We start from the raw sequence: 17498 nt of genomic DNA, 5'->3' as shown, positions 1-17498 counted from the left end.
CGTGTTGGTGCGTTTGTAGTTTTTTACAACCTAAAATGTGAGATTTCTTATCGGCCTGGGTGAGTCGTGATTTTTTATTTCTATGAAACTTTTCCCGCCAAGGATATTTTCCCCGCGCCGTTTGATTGACAAAGCAAAATAGTTGCATGGCGGACAAGGAACGCTTTGTGTTTTATCGCAAATATAAAGTAGTATTTAGTTTTTCCTTAGTTACCTTGCAAAAAGGTAAATACTATTGGTTGAAAAAATATTCGTTTTTGATATATAGCTTCAGGTTTGTAAATATCCTAGACAGTAAACATTTTCAGACCGAAAACTGTTGCGTGAAAATAAAAAAAAAGAATTTGCAATCTACGATGTTATTGTTTAAGGTGATCTTCACAGGCTTATGTGAGGGTCTTGGTATCTCTTTTATATACAAGCATTTATATTACACCAGATATATTTACTTTATTATATTATTAAGGTAAAGAACAGCATTGTTGTGCGTTAATATGATTATGTATATTATATATATAATATATACCCACTGTATCGTAGGCATATTTACAATGGTGATTAAACTAGGGTAACGTTTATCTTGTTTTTTTTGTTTGTTCTTAAATTAATTATTTGAATGATTTAATTTACTTAACTGCCCCCTAAAAAATATTCTACTTTTAAATTTCCTCTTTAAAATAAAGTGGGAATTCCTTGTTTATATTAAATGTCGTAAATAAAGTATACACATGTGTACGAGTGTTTGGTTATTTCTTTGATATTTTTTGCCAATCACAATATTTTTAATCAAAAATCACCATAATAGAAAAAAAGGTTTAAAAGACAGATTTTTAAGAAAATCCACGTAATTTCAGCAGTTTTCAAAAAGAATATAGTCACCCACAAAGTAACCTACTATATACGGTAACTTGTAAGCTGGCACAAGATGTCTGAAACAAAACACATGTAATATAACAACTGTTATTTTATGGTCATGCAAGAGTATGATTCTTATCACAGGGCTGCATTGAGAAGACTTATATTTTTTAAATTTTGTATTTTTATCTTGGAATTTTCAGCCTATGTTAGAAAGATTAATTATATGTGTCCGGCCGCAACATTTAGAATTAACATGTTTTTACAAAAAACTTACTTTCACTTTAGATTCAGTCTTTTAATTTATATATGTTGCAGTTTATAATACCTGTGCCTGACAATTTATCATTTCCACACATTATAAATACTGTGATACTTAAACGCACAAAAAGTTCCAGAAATCTGCGCTCATTTTATTATTTAATTGGTTTTTGTTTTTTTTTGCGCTTGAAAATAACAAGTTTTTGTTGTTGACAGTTTGTGTTGTTAGTGTTTTTATTCAAGTTTGAATTGTTAATCATGGCCACTGGAAAGAACAAAAGAGATTATGCAGCTGATAAAGGTACAACTTTGTGTTTGTTATTATACACCTAGCTTGCTAGGTATTGTCTAATTTAATATATTTCATAGCGGGCAACAAAAGCCATTACAACACGAGTGTTTTATTTCATACACCTTTTGTTCACTTAAGAGTTACCATGTATGTAACTTGTAGGTGAATGTTTTTTTAGATTTATTTTATTTCTTTATAGGCCTATATGGCTGATAATTTCGCAAGCCGTAAGGGGCCACTGTCTTGCCCAAAAAAATGCCCGCAATGCGTTAGCTTTAATCTAATATCCCTCGGTTAGAGGCAGACGTCCTTAGCAGTGTGCCACGACTCTGGTTCTGTAAAATGTTTTTTATTGCTGCTTGTTTTAATACAGCGACTTTTCAGTCGGTCCGCCAAATATATTAATTTTATATCCAATTGCAAAGTGCAAGATGTTTCAAAAAGAAAGCTTCAAATTTCTCATTAAATTGAAGTCTTTTTCTTTGCACACTTTTGTCGTTTGTCGTAATTCTTTGCTCATTTTGTCGTGTTTACATTTTGAGTTGATTTTTGAAGGCTCGTTGGTCCGCAAAGTTTGTTTTAAATTTTACCCGTTTGTAAGCAGAAAAGGTTGAGAACCACTATTATAATACCAATAGAAACAGAAAAATTGTGGTTTCAGTATGGTGCTTATTTTATTTTTTATTTATGTGTAATATTTTCAATTGTATGATTAGAATGAAAAATGCCTAATAATGTTATTCATAAATGTTAAGAGTTGCATGTTATTATTATTGCTATAAATAATAGGCTAATCATTCAAATGAGAATTGTAAAACACAAACTGTGAATATATATGGTTTGGCAATGTGATGACAATGTACTAACTTAATATATCTTGGTTCAAATGTAAAAGCCAAAGTTGAAACGGTTTAATCAGTTTAATACAGAGGACTAATAGCATACAAAAAAATGTATATACAACATACAAGGCCAATATTATGAATAGCAATCTTTACATATTTATAACACTAGGTTGCAAATTGAAATACCAGTGACAGAATTGTGGGCAAGGCAGGTAATACTGTTGCATAAGCTATGTTAGCTACCTTATATCTTTATTTATATGCCTACTGCCTCTTAATTTAAAACAACGTGTTTATAATTGTAATTTCATTCAACATTGTAGTGATGTTGTGTTTTTGTTTGTTGTATATGCATTAAGACGCTATATGAATCTAATATGTGCTGAAAGATTGGCAAATCTAGTTGTTAGATGATTAACAATTGAAAAATAAGCCAGATATACAAAGAATTTTTATTGCCATCTGGTAACGCAAGCAAACATATATTTAAACAAAAATTTAATGAGTTAGTTTTGTGCAAGTTTTCCTTTTTTCGTTGTATTTCCAAACTTTATGTTTGTAATTCCTTTTAATCACCTTAAATTTTTCGGTGCCCTTTGCGATTAATAATATAATATATCATATGCGGTACTTTGTGTAAAATTGGTGAACTCCGCGTCAACTTTTCTGCCTGTCCACATGGAATAGTGTGAAAGTTAGCACAGTACTTAAACTTGAATATAACCACAAATAACACATATGGTATTAAAACACAGCAGCATTTGCTTAATCAACTTAAGTTCATATTATTTCTTTTTGAGTTGCATACTTTTGTCCTAATTATTCTTTATTTTTAAGTTGCACATGACACTCAGCCTTAATGTAGGTCCACCGGTGTGAACCTGTTGTAAAGTATTGTACAAAATATTGCATCTCATACAGCCAATGCTCCTTAATTGATGCTATGATTATTTTGTTTATATGATTGAATATAACTTGCTTTATCCTTGCGGTTTATAAAACGACAGTCATTATAACACAAGTGTTCATACACATCAAGCTTGGACACATGACATATGATAGCAGTGACGAACCTTGAACTGGTCTTCCTCCATTGGAGGCAGCCTTGCTAACCACTCCACGGCGCCGGACGTTGTTTATCCGTTATACCTTGATTTCAAGTGTTCGTGACACATGACAGTATTCTTAAATTCAATTTGTCTATAAAGTTATTGAGCACTCACTTACATTGGATATTTAACAAAAGATTCAACAAGTACAAAGAAGTTTATTAATCACCACAAGGAAATTGTTGAAGAGAAAATATATTACTTGAATATGTTGATACATCCATACAAACAATCTGAATCGCTGTGTCTGGCTTATCTCATTGTACCCCCTTATATGTTTATATAGAAGGCCAGAGGCTTATTGTTATTATGATACAGATGAGCAGTTTTCATAGGCAGAACATTAATAAGGCCTAGATTGACTTTTTTTCCCAACTTTCAAAACAGATGACATGATATGTTTTGGAACCCTAGTTTAAGACATTAAGGCGTGTTATCCTGCCTTTAGGTGTCTATACACATGAGCAGAGCCAAAGTATATTGCAATTAACACACTAATCAAGGTTGCCTAGGTTTTACAACTATCAATGTAACTGTATTTTGCAAAACTGCAATTTACTTTGCAATGTGATTTTGTGTAAAATTCAAAAAAAACTTTGGCACTAACTTTGGGAATTTTTCATGAGTTACTTTACATTCTATCCCACACACATACATACGCATGCCTTAATCTGTTAATTTCTCCTTAAGTGTTGTATTTACATACATTACCATACCTCAAACAGGTATCAAAAAGTAGGTGAGGAGAAACAGTAGCAGGATATATTTTAAAAAATTTGCTATATATGTTTCTATGGTAATAGATTAATTGTCACTGAATTAAACCATTTCCCAGAACAGCATTTGAATAGTGAATAGGCATAAGTCTTAAGCTTATTGGTCTAGTGTCACATTTTCCAGGGTTAATATACAATCTTTAAATGTTTGTACTGCAATATATTTTACATCTACTGCAATAGTATAATTCATTTAAATTTTATTGATTTTTCATGTTGTATTTGGACCATTTTTAGTTATTTTTATAAAGGGCTTACTATTTCTGAAAAGTGAGATACTGGAGTCGTTTTATTACCCAACTTTCCACCTGGTTTCCGGTGTTATAAAACGCTCGCGTGTTTCCAAATCTTAAGGTGCCGATGTTTTACAACAACGTTCCGTATTCTTGCGAAATTCGTCGAGCATTTTGATCGTCACTTCAGTATTAGTCATTGACCTCTTTTAACGAAGGCAGATAAGTTAGGTAATCGTAGTGGACACGGTTGAGTACTTGCTCGCAGTTCGCTCGCGCTTCTTTCTGTTTGCGTAGCCGCACCGCCGTTTATGGCACGCTCTTAAGACGCCTTATAACTTCGCGCATACTCTTGTGTGTGTGCGCGCCGCTGGAGATAGCGGTCTACAAACACCACTCCTTGCCCGCTCTTTTATGGAGCAGTCAAGCATGAACCAGGGAAGTTATCTGCTTGCCACAAACGGAGGACAGTTTCACAAAATGCCGCGCGCCTGTTACTCTTGGCAACTAAGTAGATGCCTTCATGGCAATGAACTAAGACGAACTAAATTAGCACGAAGGTTTTCGCAGAAGTGTTTTAAACAGGAAAGAAAGGATATTCTCATTGTCGTCGTTCTATGTACAGCAGACATAGAGATTATTTTACGGTTTTTGAACTGCTTATTTACACAGCAGGGAAAAGGGGCAGAATGCCCTACCTGTTCAAGCTGAGCGCCCAGCGTGAGGTCATGCCGCAATGACAGTTACGCTCGTGAAAACTTAGTTTTCACTGTAGGCGCGTGAAGGGCGAATCCAAGAAAGTAGCATATTAATTTCGTTTGTTATTCTTTGTTTTTAGAACGTTGCAAGTCGTTTTTAAGTGAATTCTGTCAAGACGACCATTCGGGTTCGGGAAAATGCTTTAAATACGGCCAGGTTTTGGTAAGTATTTTATTTCCTGTCTTTGTTTTAATGTGTAACTTAGATAACAACGTGTACTGTTAGTGTGTATTCCCGCGCTGGTTTGTGTTTAACAATTAATCCAATCCTTAAACAGAGCACGTTTCTTATTAATGGCTCACCGTGTATAGGTTTTATACCAATGTCTTTACTAACATTGGGTTTTACGAGCGTTTAAACAAAACTGTGAAGACAACTCGCAGCTCAAAATCGAATTCTTTCGCAAGAACTCGTGTTTCTTCTTTGCCTGCAGGCGCCTTGTCAATGACAGAGCAATGTCAGTCGCAATTTTACTCTCCAACCAATTCGTGCAGTGTTCTAAATCGATTCAACTTTTAAACTGTTTACACCGGTCGGGAATATTACCACAGAAAGACCCGTGAACCGGAAATGAGTTCTGTAATTCGAAATCCTTTTCTATGACTGTGTATAAGTGCACTTGCTTTTATCTTTGATCTCTAACTAGAAAATAATCGGCAGATGCCATTTTGCGATGACGCAATCTTTACTCGACATATCAAACATTTGAGGTTATCGTAAACTAGAAATACTTCAAGAGCTTGTGGTGTACGCACACCGAAAGCCAGCCTACGTAACCGCGACCGCGAAAACAAATACTTTGGTTTAATAAACACACAACACTTCAATGGTTAAACTCATTTTGCCCGTGGTGTGAAAAAAGAAAAGCATTTGCTGCTACAAAGTCTTACTTTTTGTTTAACACAGTTGCTTAAAAGTTGCCATTTTTATCGAGTGTCATGCTGACGATTCCTAACACGTGGTCCGCTGGGCCGTTGTTGGCCTATTTTCCTGGAACTAAAAGCACGGGTATAAGAAACCATTGAACCATTGTATGGTTGACAGTTCAGCAATTGGCCGTCGTCGAAATTTTCTCTTTTTACTTACAATCAGTTTTATCTAGACGCCAGTCTTCAATAGTAATTTGCTGGGCGGGAACGGCCGCCGAAAGAATTTCTTTTGCCCATCAATGCAAAAAGAGAATAGGCCTCGGTGTCCGTTAACAGTTGGCTTGTGTTTCCTTTGGCCAACTTCGAGCATTCAGCCATCTCGTTTGTTAGGGACGAAGACGTTTCTATTCGGCTAAAGAAACTCCGGCGCTATGTTTCTATTCACGAAGGGACCATTGAAAACCGAAAAGTGGATTCGTATTGTTCGTAAACCTTCTTCGCGCGGCCAACCGTTCGTTTTAACTTCAAATTGTGCCAAGCAGTAAAATTGGCGCGGACATTCAGACAGTACTAGTCAATTTATTCACGAAACTAGATGGCGTGTTATTACAGCTATATTCTTCAGGACTGCGATTAAAAATTTAGATTCCGATTCAAAAAGTTAGAAATTAGTTAAACTGAACGTGAGAGAGACATCACTTAGCAACCATTGTCACAAACGTCCCCAGACGGCGCTCCAGTATATATTAGCCACAGTGCCAAGTAGTTCTATGTTATCGGCAACGGCATAGCGCATATAAGCTGTCATTTATCAGAGCTTTATAAATAGAACTTGCCGGAGCCAGCTGCTAGAGAACGACGCAGCGAGCAAGAGGCATAACGACCGTCGATTTGAGATTCATAAACCTTCGCGCTGTTCGTGCGCGAGATTTAGTGCTCGCCAATAAAGAAAAGGAGTCTTTTCTCTAACTTGTTGTACGATTTCGCTTCGCACGGAAAATTCGACTGAAGAAGTCTCACGGACTTCACGTAAATGAATAATTAATCGAATCTTGCCAGGCGTTGTATTTACGTAACTAGACGCTGATCGTGCAATTTACTTAGTTATGTCGCTCACGTATGTTTAATAATCTTACGACTGGTTAGTTCTTTACGAATAGTTCTTAGGCAAGAAATAGGATGCTGTGTTTACAGTATAGGCAGTATAGAGTTCTACTAAATATGTATACCAAAATTTTAATAAAATAAGTGATGTAGTATTAGTTGGCCAATGTGAACTAGTGTTGGGTATAGGATACTGTTACTCTATTAGCACTTAATATCCCTTATTTCCTGATTGTGTTTTAAACAATTGTTAGCACTTTTCTATAGAATAGCAGGACAACAGTTATATATTTAATAACTGTGTTTACTACCAAATGGTAGCAGAAAAGTAAATTAAAACTTGTCCCATCTTACCTCAACCTACTATAACTTGTTTTTATTTCTTAGACCAAGCTAGCACATCGTGAACAAGTAGCACTTACCATTGACCTTGAAGATCTTAAAGAATACGACTCTGATCTTGTTGAGAATGTATTGGAAAACACCCTCCGTTATCAGAAGATCTTCGCAGATGTGGTTGAAGAACTATTGCCCGATTACAAGGAGAGAGAGGTATTGATGCTAAATCATATTGTATACTACTGTGGTGTAAGATGGGATTAGTACCTAAACCGTTAACACCTGAATTTCAAAATCAACAACAGTCTATTAGAAAGGTGAGAATATGGTTACCTGATAAAAATGCTAAGATGAAAATGGGAAAAACTGTAAAAAATAAAAATGTAAAGAGAAAAGTGAATGATTGCATAGCCATCTTACCCCACTCTACTAAAATCCGTTTGGTAAAACATTTTATTATTTCCTTTGAACATGAGTTTGAAACAACATGTTTAATTCTTTATGTAGTCCAATACTTTGGACACAGTATGTTTTTGTTCTTTAATAATTTAAACCAAGCCTTTTTGGCATAGCTGGTAGTTGTATGAGAAACAGTCTTACTTTTTTTGGTTTTTGGTAGACATAATGCCAGTTATATCAGTATATTGGTCGACGGTCGTAATAATATAAGGTTGTTATGACTTTAGGCTACCTACAAAGATTCTTTGGATGTGTACATCGAACATAGGATGCATATGGAGCAGAGGAATCATCAGGATCCTGCAGAACACAGGGACTGGAGGAATAAATATCCATCAGAACTTATGAGGAGATATGAGGTGTGTATGGGAAATGGCTGACTTTAAATCTGGTGGGGTCTATGTGGTAGCACCCTGGGTGTTCTGTTGGGGTGATGGGCCAATCCTGGCCTAAATCCTAGTGTATAGAATAGGTAGTGTGTGGACCATAGGATTAACATTGGGGCTTTTAAGGTTGGGGGTTTTTATTAGGGGTCTTAACTGTTGTGTTAAAGGTATACTCTCGCACTTCGAATTAGGGAACATTTTTTAATTCCAATTTAAAGTTTTATTTAGAACAATCTTCTACATGTGTCTATTTTTTATATAACTTTAGGTTTAATAAATATTTTTTTCAAAGATTTTATTTTTTTTCTGTGAATTTGTAAAATGTTTCACTTATTATTTTATGTAACAACTGACACGGTCTTTTTAAAATGAGGTATTTGCATACAATGTAGTTCATGGCAGGTTAAAAGTTAGTGTATTAAGGGAAATAGTAGGACTTAATTATTAGTGCAGTTAGCAGAAATTGAAATCTTATCCTGCATTAGGAAGGAAATAATCTAGAGAAATATAACCAGTGATTGCAAATTCGCAATACATTGTTTAAGTGGTTGTTCCAAAGTTGCATAGTTTCTTTCCAACACTCTATTTTAGAGAAAAAAAAATATTACTCCCGCTCAACTTAAAAAGTGTTAAATTTTCAAGACACAGCTTATAAATATGTTATAAATGAAGCAATTCACACAGCTTATAAATGGAGAATATTTTTTATTTAATTAAAATTATATAGATATATATTTTGTTTATTATTAAAACTAGTTTGTACTTTTTATATGGTACAATAATGCAAGTTGTTAGTGCAATCCATGCTTTATGTAGTAGACACTCTATAGAGATTGATAATCAGTGAAGTGGATAATTGTGTGTGTGGCAACTTTTCTTGCATACCAATCTTGCCGGTAGCATTTTAATATGAGAATTCTTTAGCGGAGAAGTTGGAGTACAAAGTTTAATGTAAATTTTAAAACTGGTGTACATGAACTTAAAGTATTTATAGCTGTTAGTACAATCACTTTGTTGGCTTCTGTAAATAGGAAATTTCGCAAAACAGGGAAAACTAGCTGTTTTAATTTAATTTTTACAAATTATATTTAATAAAGAGTATTATTTAACAACTCTAAATATTCTTTAAGCGACTCATCTGGTATAATGAATCATTTCCCAACAAAGTCTCGCGAATTGCAGACGAAACTTTGGAAATACCTTAGGTTTTTACACCAGATGCTAAAAGATTATTTACATTATTCCTGGTAGCAGACGTAACAGAATATTTGTTAACAAATCTAACTTTTTATTTATATTTTTAAGATTTGCTTCAAGAACCTGTCGGATGAAAAGGCTCTTCCAATGCGAGATCTAAAAGCTGCTCACATCGGGAAGTTATCAACTGTACGTGGCATCGTTATAAGAGCCACCGACATCAAACCCATGATGTGTGTAGCTACATATACATGTGATAGATGTGGCGGGGAGACGTATCAACCGGTAAGTGACATTTTACATTTCATTTCAAATCAGTAATGAATATAATATATAAAATATAGCCAAGCCTTATAGTTGGGGTGGCATGGTAGGTTAGGCGTGGAAATTTTTACACTGGATAAATAATTAAAAATTACCACCCCTTAACTGAAGTAAAATTTATTTCACAGGATTGTGTGTCTAAAAAATTAAATTGTGCTTGCAATATTTTTAAATTACTTGTGTTAAAAATTACAATTACGATTAATAAAAATCGGATTTTTTATTGAATGAAGTAATTTTCATCTCGCGTTGAAATGTTCAGATTTCATCCCCCACGTTTATGCCACTTGTCGTATGTCCAAGTGAGGACTGCCAAACCAACCGCAGTGGTGGTCGGCTATGTCTGCAGAATCGTGGATCTAAGTTCACCAAGTTCCAGGAGGTTAAAATTCAGGAACATGTAAGTTGTAATAATGAATATTCATACAAATTGTACTTTTATGTAATTGCTATTTGCATCAAATTTCAAGGGCAATGTATATGTTTTCTTTGTTTAATAAATGATGAAAGTGAGCGTGCCAACAAAATCTATTATTGTAGTATTTCTATCCGATTGGGTTTTTATAAAAAGCCAATTTTGAACTCCAATTTATGAAATTGTTGGTTCAATAAAATCGTAAAATCAACATGCTTTGTGTGTGTAATCAACAAAATCTACTATGAGCATATTTGGATACGAAATCGGCCTTTACGTGAAAATGATAATTTTTAGGTCAAAATTTCTAAATTGTTTGTTTAATAAAAATCAATATTCTTGTGCGCAAGAGTCAAACAGGCCTGGTTGCAACAATATAGCCTATATTAATAGTATAGTAGGGTGGGGAGGATGGGACACCTTTTTATTCTATTTTCTCATCCTATTTTTTTGGTAAACAGAAAACATTTAAAGATTTATAAAACCGTAAAAAAAAGTATGCTTACGTTACGACTACCATGGACCGCTGTTAATTATTTAAAACATTATCAGGATATTTGGATATAATGTGCTAAAGGGGCCCATCTTCCCACCCCACTATATAAATCTATTAATCTAATAACAGAGTGACATGGTGCCTGTTGGAAACATTCCTCGGAGCTTGACTATCTACTGCAGAGGAGAGACAACTGGATGCGCATCCGCTGGCGACCACATCAGTATCACAGGTGTCTTTCTTCCAATGTTGAAGATTGGATTCCGACAAATGCAACAAGGCCTGCTTACTGATTCCTACATGGAGGCTCATGTATGTGGGGAGAATTTTTGAAATATATATATATAGTATTTTATTGATATTTTTTGTAGTTTTTTTGTATTTTATTGATATTTTTGTAGTTTATTGATGTTTTTTTTGTGTTTTATTGATATTTTTGTAAAAACCTGCAAAACATTTTCGGAGATTAAAAAGTGTTGAAAGCTGGCAATTCTTTATTTTTGACATTTACATTTTTTCCATAGAGAGTTGTTCGGATGAACAAGATTGAGGAAAACGAGCAAGATGAATCAGAGATGACAGAAGAAGAAATTGAGCAGATAACTCGTAAGTTCTATTTAATCTGGCTTTAAATTTTAGTTTTATTCAATTTTATTCAACCTGTTTTAAAAAGATGAACTCACTGTTTATATGGGAAACCTCATTTATTAAGTGGCGAATGCAATATTCTTTGTGTCTGCATGTTTGTATGGACACTTAACAGCGGGGTAAAGTTTTGTTACACTTAAGTTAAAGCTGGGGTACCAAAACATGATGTGAATTTTTTTCAACGTAGTGGAACCCTCATTGTTATTTATATGCTTTTTTTGTGGATGATTAACCCCCAAGTTTCGTCTCTGTTTACCATAAAGAATGAAACAAGCAACATGCAATGTCATGAAAAGCTTCCAAAAAACTCTTAAAGCCATTCAATAAATAAATGGGACCAATAAATGTGACCGCCAAGCATGATTTTAACTGAGTAACTTGTAGTAAAATGTATGGACAAGATAACGCATTAATTGTAAAGCATGTGGGTTTTTATCAATTCTTACTTTAGCAAAGTGCTTGGTAAAATAAATTTGAAATAACCAAGTACACAAATGACTCACACTGCTGTATCTATATGACTCAACCTTAAAAATTGCTTGTTATTTATGTTAGAATAAATAAACTACTTATCGTTTTGCAGAGGATGATTTTTACGATAAACTTGCGAACTCAATTGCCCCCGAAATTTACGGACACGAGGATATTAAGAAAGCCCTTCTTCTTCTTCTTGTTGGTGGTGTGGATAGGAATGCTAATGGTAAGCCTCTAATCTTGATAAAAGATATCACACTTTTGCCGTTTTATCCGCGGCGGGATAAGCAATTTGCGTGATCTCTGGCTCACTTAAATTGGGTATAAATTGGGTATCCACAGCGTGTTTTAAAGACTGTCATTTTATTTCCTGCATTTTTTCATTGAAAACTTAGAAGAGGTAATAAAAAGTTATGTTATGTTACTTCAGGTATGAAAATCAGAGGAAATATCAACATCTGTTTGATGGGAGACCCTGGTGTCGCCAAGTCCCAATTGCTTTCTTACATTGACCGTATTGCCCCAAGAAGTCAATACACTACAGGTCGTGGATCATCTGGTGTGGGTCTTACTGCTGCAGTAATGAAGGTATTTAAAATTTTTTTTTAAAGACTAGAGAATAAAACATTCATTATCTAAATCTTCAGTCCTTTTTTTGGATTAAAGAATAAAAAAAATACGATGGGGTGATGAGTAGTTCTTTGGGGACTGAGCAATATATAGTTAATATCTAAACTTCGCGTATTTTTTTTCTTACTTTTTACTACTTAGGAAAATACGTTGAATGGTCCAACTTTAAGCTTATTTAAGAAAAAAAACAATTAAATTTATTTTTTGTTTTCTTACTTTTTGTGTCAAAAAGATAAAAATATAAACACTTCAAAACGTTGCTTTGGTTGCAACAAACATTTGTGTATTAGTTTAAAGCTGATTTTGTAAAACTCTTGATTATGGTTAAACTATGTGTAATAAAAATGTCTTATCCACATACCAAGACAAGGATTCATTTACTCTTGTCACATATTTGCTTAGTCATTACGTAACTCCGTACAAACATGCCTAATCATCATTTATTCCATATTACCTGCTATATCATGATAATGTAATTCCATCAAAGATCTTCTGCAAAAGTAGTTAATGTATCAAGGTTTTAACAATATATACATTTAGTTTATCTTCTAAGTATCTTTTAAGTGTATGGGGTAAGATGGGATACCGTTAGCACTTCAATCCCATGTACTTTAGTCATGCTTTTAACAATAAACAAAGCTTTTTCAGAGTAGTAGAACTACAGCTATATAATGCTGTAAATATTTTTTGTTTATTACCAAATGTGACGGGAAAGAATGAAAATATGCTCATCTTACCCCACCCTACTATACCCGATATGAAAAAATATAAAATTTAACATAAGATCTGGCAGCAGGAATTCGTAATTTTGAAACATAGATTTTGACTTTTTTAGCTTAAGCAAGCTCAGTTTATATTTATAATTTATTTTATTTCCTTTATAACTTTCAATTTTAACCCAGGACCCGGTTACAAACGAGATTGTAGTTGAGGGGGGTGCGTTGGTTCTTGCTGACCAGGGTGTCTGCTGTATTGACGAGTTTGATAAAATGATGGACAGTGATCGAACAGCCATACACGAGGTTATGGAACAACAAACTATCTCAATCGCAAAGGTGAGAATTTGTCTCTTTGTTGCAGAATAATATATAATAGCTGCCTATCCAACATATATATCCAGCCACATACCTAACAACTATATCACATTTTACAATTTACCTACAAAAAAAACACATTTTAGATTTAGTCATGTTTTCTATTTCACATTGTCTGTAATAGAAGCAATCGTTTAATGTTATTTTTATTATTATATAAAATTGCTAAATATATGAACCATTTTAACAGGCTGGTATAATGGCTTCCCTGAATGCTCGCGTGTCAATCCTCGCTGCAGCCAACCCTGCATATGGTCGCTACAACCCAAAGAAATCGATCGAACACAACATTCAACTTCCGGCTGCTCTTCTTTCAAGATTTGATCTTCTCTGGCTGATTCAGGACAAACCGGATCGCGAAAATGATCTCAGGTGATACACAAGTGATCCAAGCATATTTAAAATAATGTTTGTTTAAAATTAAACCGAAGCTTTCCAGACTTTTTTGCTCTAACCCCTTTCAATCTTCTTTTTCAAGACTTTTCACGGTTAACAGTATAACACAAGCAGTTCTTTGTGTAAAATTGTTAAATTTCGGAGAATTACAATTAAAGCAGCTCTGGTTTAAATAGTGTTTGAGTTAGAGCAGAAATTTTGATTTTATTATATCTTTCTTGTGCTCCCATTTTTTTACCTGTTGTCTGACGTATCTAATTTTTGTCGTATTATCCAACATGTAACTACTTTTAGGAGTACAGTTTTTTCTACATGTACTCACACTCTTCTTTTTTATGATTTTTTTGTAAAAAACCCACTTTGCTGTTATATTAACAAAATTTTTTTGTAGATTGGCGCAGCACATCACATACGTGCATATGCATTCGGTTCATCCACCTTTGCAATTCCAACCTATAGACATGCGGCTTATGAGGTTTGTGAATGTCACTTGATTAAATATATATAGTAGGGAAGACGGGACACCTTTGACACATAATATCCAAATATCCCAATTATGTTTTAAGCAATTAACAACGGTATATGGGAGTTGTGAGGATATGGTTTTATAATTCCTTGAATTCCTGTTCTCTGTTTACTACCAAATTGAATGAGAAAAATGGATTGAAAAATTTCCCATCTTCCCTCATCTGATGTCTGTTTTAATTTATTTGTTCTATTAACATTTGCATTTTGTAACATAGGAAATACATAGCTCTGTGTAAAAGCAAGCACCCTGTTGTTCCTCTGGAATTGCGTGATTACATCACAGCAGCTTATGTTGAATTACGTAAAGAAGCTCGTGCCAGCAATGACGCTACGTTCACATCCGCTCGTACCCTTCTGTCCATTCTACGCATTGCCACCGCACTGGTAAGTGTGAAAATAATTCCTACATAAAAAGCTCCATTTTCGCAGTTTACTTGCAGGTTTGGACCGGTGCACCAGATTTTATAAGATTTCTATTGCACTTGTCCCGGCCTTCAAATACTGCTGAACATTCTACGTTTAATAATAGCTGTATATCTAACGTTAAAGTAACTATCTTATAAATAACTGCAAATCTGAGGTATATCTATCTATATAGCTAACAACTGTATCACATTTTACAGTTTACTTAAAACGTACCACATTTTAAGATTCAGTCATGTTTTGTAGTATTTATAAAATAATAAGTTATCACTATCAGTTCATTACCCCTGGTAAAACAAAACTGCGGCACTGCAGGTCGGTGTGGGTGGGTGCATGAATCGTTGTGAATTATTGCACTTCCCTAGACTGGTCTGCTCGTCGCATTTACTTCGAAATTTCAGAAATTTTTTCAATTTGTTAAATCCTCCATATGTATGTGACCAGTCAGTCTATACGCATTAGTCCTCTTACCTAAGTTAAGCAGCAGAAGTACTGGTCTGAGGCCTAAATCTACATGCCATAGTGTAGGACTTTCTTACAGAAAATAAAATAATGTTGCCAGAATTTTAAATGGAATAAAAGCTGGGCTGGGTGCTGTTTATTACTTGATTAAATGAATGAATGAATGCCCAAGGTCACAAACGCCCACAATTGTGGCAACGACTAGCCTTGAACAGAGGGGGGCTTAGTTAATTATGAATTAAGACTTTTTAAACAAATTCAAGTCTTGGTAATTGGAATCGGTCAATACCAGATGCAAATCAAGTTCAATGTTGCATTGCACTGTTATTGATCTAGTTCCCGTTCATCAAATGTTCAACACACCAATTAGTAATGGCATGTCTTGTCCTATTTGGTTGTAAACAAGAATATTTACCCAATTATAGAACTGTAGCTCAGGGACTATCCTACCTTACTTTATCTCTAGTTAAATTTTGTCAACACTGGCTTTTTACTGCTACCTTTATGGACTTATGTGTCCTTGGGTAAGACACCTGACGGCAATTGCTACAACCCAGTAGTCACTTATGGGTTCTAGGTTGTCCAAATTATCAGCAATACATAAAAAAATAAAAAGTTCACGAAAAATAATCAATTGTAGGATGACATGAAGTGTATAAACACCCCTCTTATACTGACTGTCGTTTTCCCCCCTGCACGGATAAAGCAAGTTACATTTATTCTTGCACTCATTTATTCAACACCACATAAAACTATCTCGTTCTTTAACACATGCCCTATATCTAAGGCTCGTTTACGACTCGCTGACGTAGTAGAAAAAGATGACGTCAACGAAGCAATGCGAATGATGGAAATGTCGAAAGATACTCTGAATCCTGGATCGGAAAATATTCAACGGTAAGATTGTTGTAACATTAAACCAACCATATATTTAGTAGGGTGGGGTAAGATATTTTTATTCCACTTTATTGTCCCATTCGGTAGTAAACGTAATATTAAATAAAAGAATTATGTACCTGTGGCCCACATCATTCTTTAAGAGGGTTGTTTATTGTTCTAAACACTATTAGGAAATATAAGATTATTTGTGTTCTAACGCTATCCCATCTTACCCTGCAGTACTATATACTGTTAATACTCCGCTTTTACTTGCATTTACCACAATTTGTTTTCTTCAGAAAACAACGGCCTACTGACGCGATCTTCCAAATATTGCGCGACATGGCGCCACAAGATGGCAGCAACACGGTGTCCAGTGTCAGAGTTGCTGACGCCAGACAACGCTGTGTTGCTAAAGGTTTCACTCCAGACCAATTTGACGAAGCTGTTGAAGAATATGAAGCTTTGAATGTGTGGCTGCTAAACACGGCCAAGACACGTCTCACTTTTATATAATGCATATCATTCTGCTGCTACAAGTTTTGTATATACAGAAGACATTTTGTCCCCAAACAATTATGTTGTACTAGTTGTGTTTTATAGTCCTTGCGAAAAAGCTATTAACTGCCAAATAAAAAGTCACCATTTTTCAATTACCGCTGATGTGGTATAGTATGTATAGCTAATAGAGCCAAAAATAGAGTTAAGTGAGTCATACAAATCCTGTATTAATGTAGGTTGGGTAGCTTTGATATTAAATAACTTTATTTGTCTCTTCGATTACGGTAGTGAAGTTAAAAAAAAAACGTTTAAATCAAATAGACTCAACAAAGCCATAGTTGTTAAAACTTAATTTTATTTGGAAGAAAATAAGCGTGTACGCATCACCTAGCATATAAACAAGTTATGTTTATTTACTTTCGAATTGTACTTTTAATAGAAACAAAAGTATGTAGGACATTACAATAGGATAGTTTAGGCGCGTAAAAGTTCTTGAAGGCCAGACGAAACACAAGAAACCTAAAAATGTAAATTGCAATTAACGTAGGATGTAGGACGCGCGCCTGCATTCCTAACGACTACCTTAAAATGTAGCTTAAAGGTCGCTATAGTTTACACTTTTACAGTATACTATCTACACATATTTACAACGGGCGTATGCATACAAATCAACTATTTTCTAGGGGTTAGGACCAGTGTTCCCCCGCCAGGGATCGTGTGACCAATGTTCACTTGCTTTCGTCC

At 34.5% G+C, this 17498-nt stretch overlaps 1 protein-coding gene and 1 long non-coding RNA gene across 2 annotated transcripts; one reads left to right on the top strand and one right to left on the bottom strand.

The window, feature by feature from the left end:
• Positions 1 to 1275: 1275 nt before the first annotated feature.
• On the top strand, positions 1276 to 16902 carry LOC149741301 (DNA replication licensing factor mcm7-B-like). The gene is made up of 16 exons (XM_089873252.1): positions 1276 to 1417; positions 5210 to 5292; positions 7491 to 7655; positions 8129 to 8260; positions 9593 to 9769; positions 10071 to 10208; positions 10849 to 11031; positions 11244 to 11325; positions 11951 to 12067; positions 12272 to 12429; positions 13374 to 13526; positions 13756 to 13937; positions 14353 to 14436; positions 14705 to 14873; positions 16162 to 16271; positions 16553 to 16902. Exons 1-16 carry the CDS (start codon positions 1375 to 1377, stop codon positions 16767 to 16769), a joined length of 2193 nt encoding a protein of 730 aa, XP_089729378.1. The 5' UTR covers positions 1276 to 1374; the 3' UTR covers positions 16770 to 16902.
• Positions 2687 to 5214, bottom strand: LOC149741302 (uncharacterized). Its single transcript, XR_016384494.1, has 2 exons — positions 3327 to 5214; positions 2687 to 2923 (listed from the first exon to the last, which is right to left on the bottom strand). It is a non-coding gene; the product is annotated as an uncharacterized LOC149741302 (long non-coding RNA).
• Positions 16903 to 17498: the final 596 nt, after the last annotated feature.

This window comes from Ciona robusta, chromosome 1 (assembly GCF_009617815.1).
Source record: "Ciona robusta chromosome 1, ASM961781v2".
NCBI lineage: Eukaryota > Metazoa > Chordata > Ascidiacea > Phlebobranchia > Cionidae > Ciona > Ciona robusta.
Note: the sequence above shows the minus strand (reverse complement) of the source record. Positions and strands in the feature narration are given on the sequence as shown.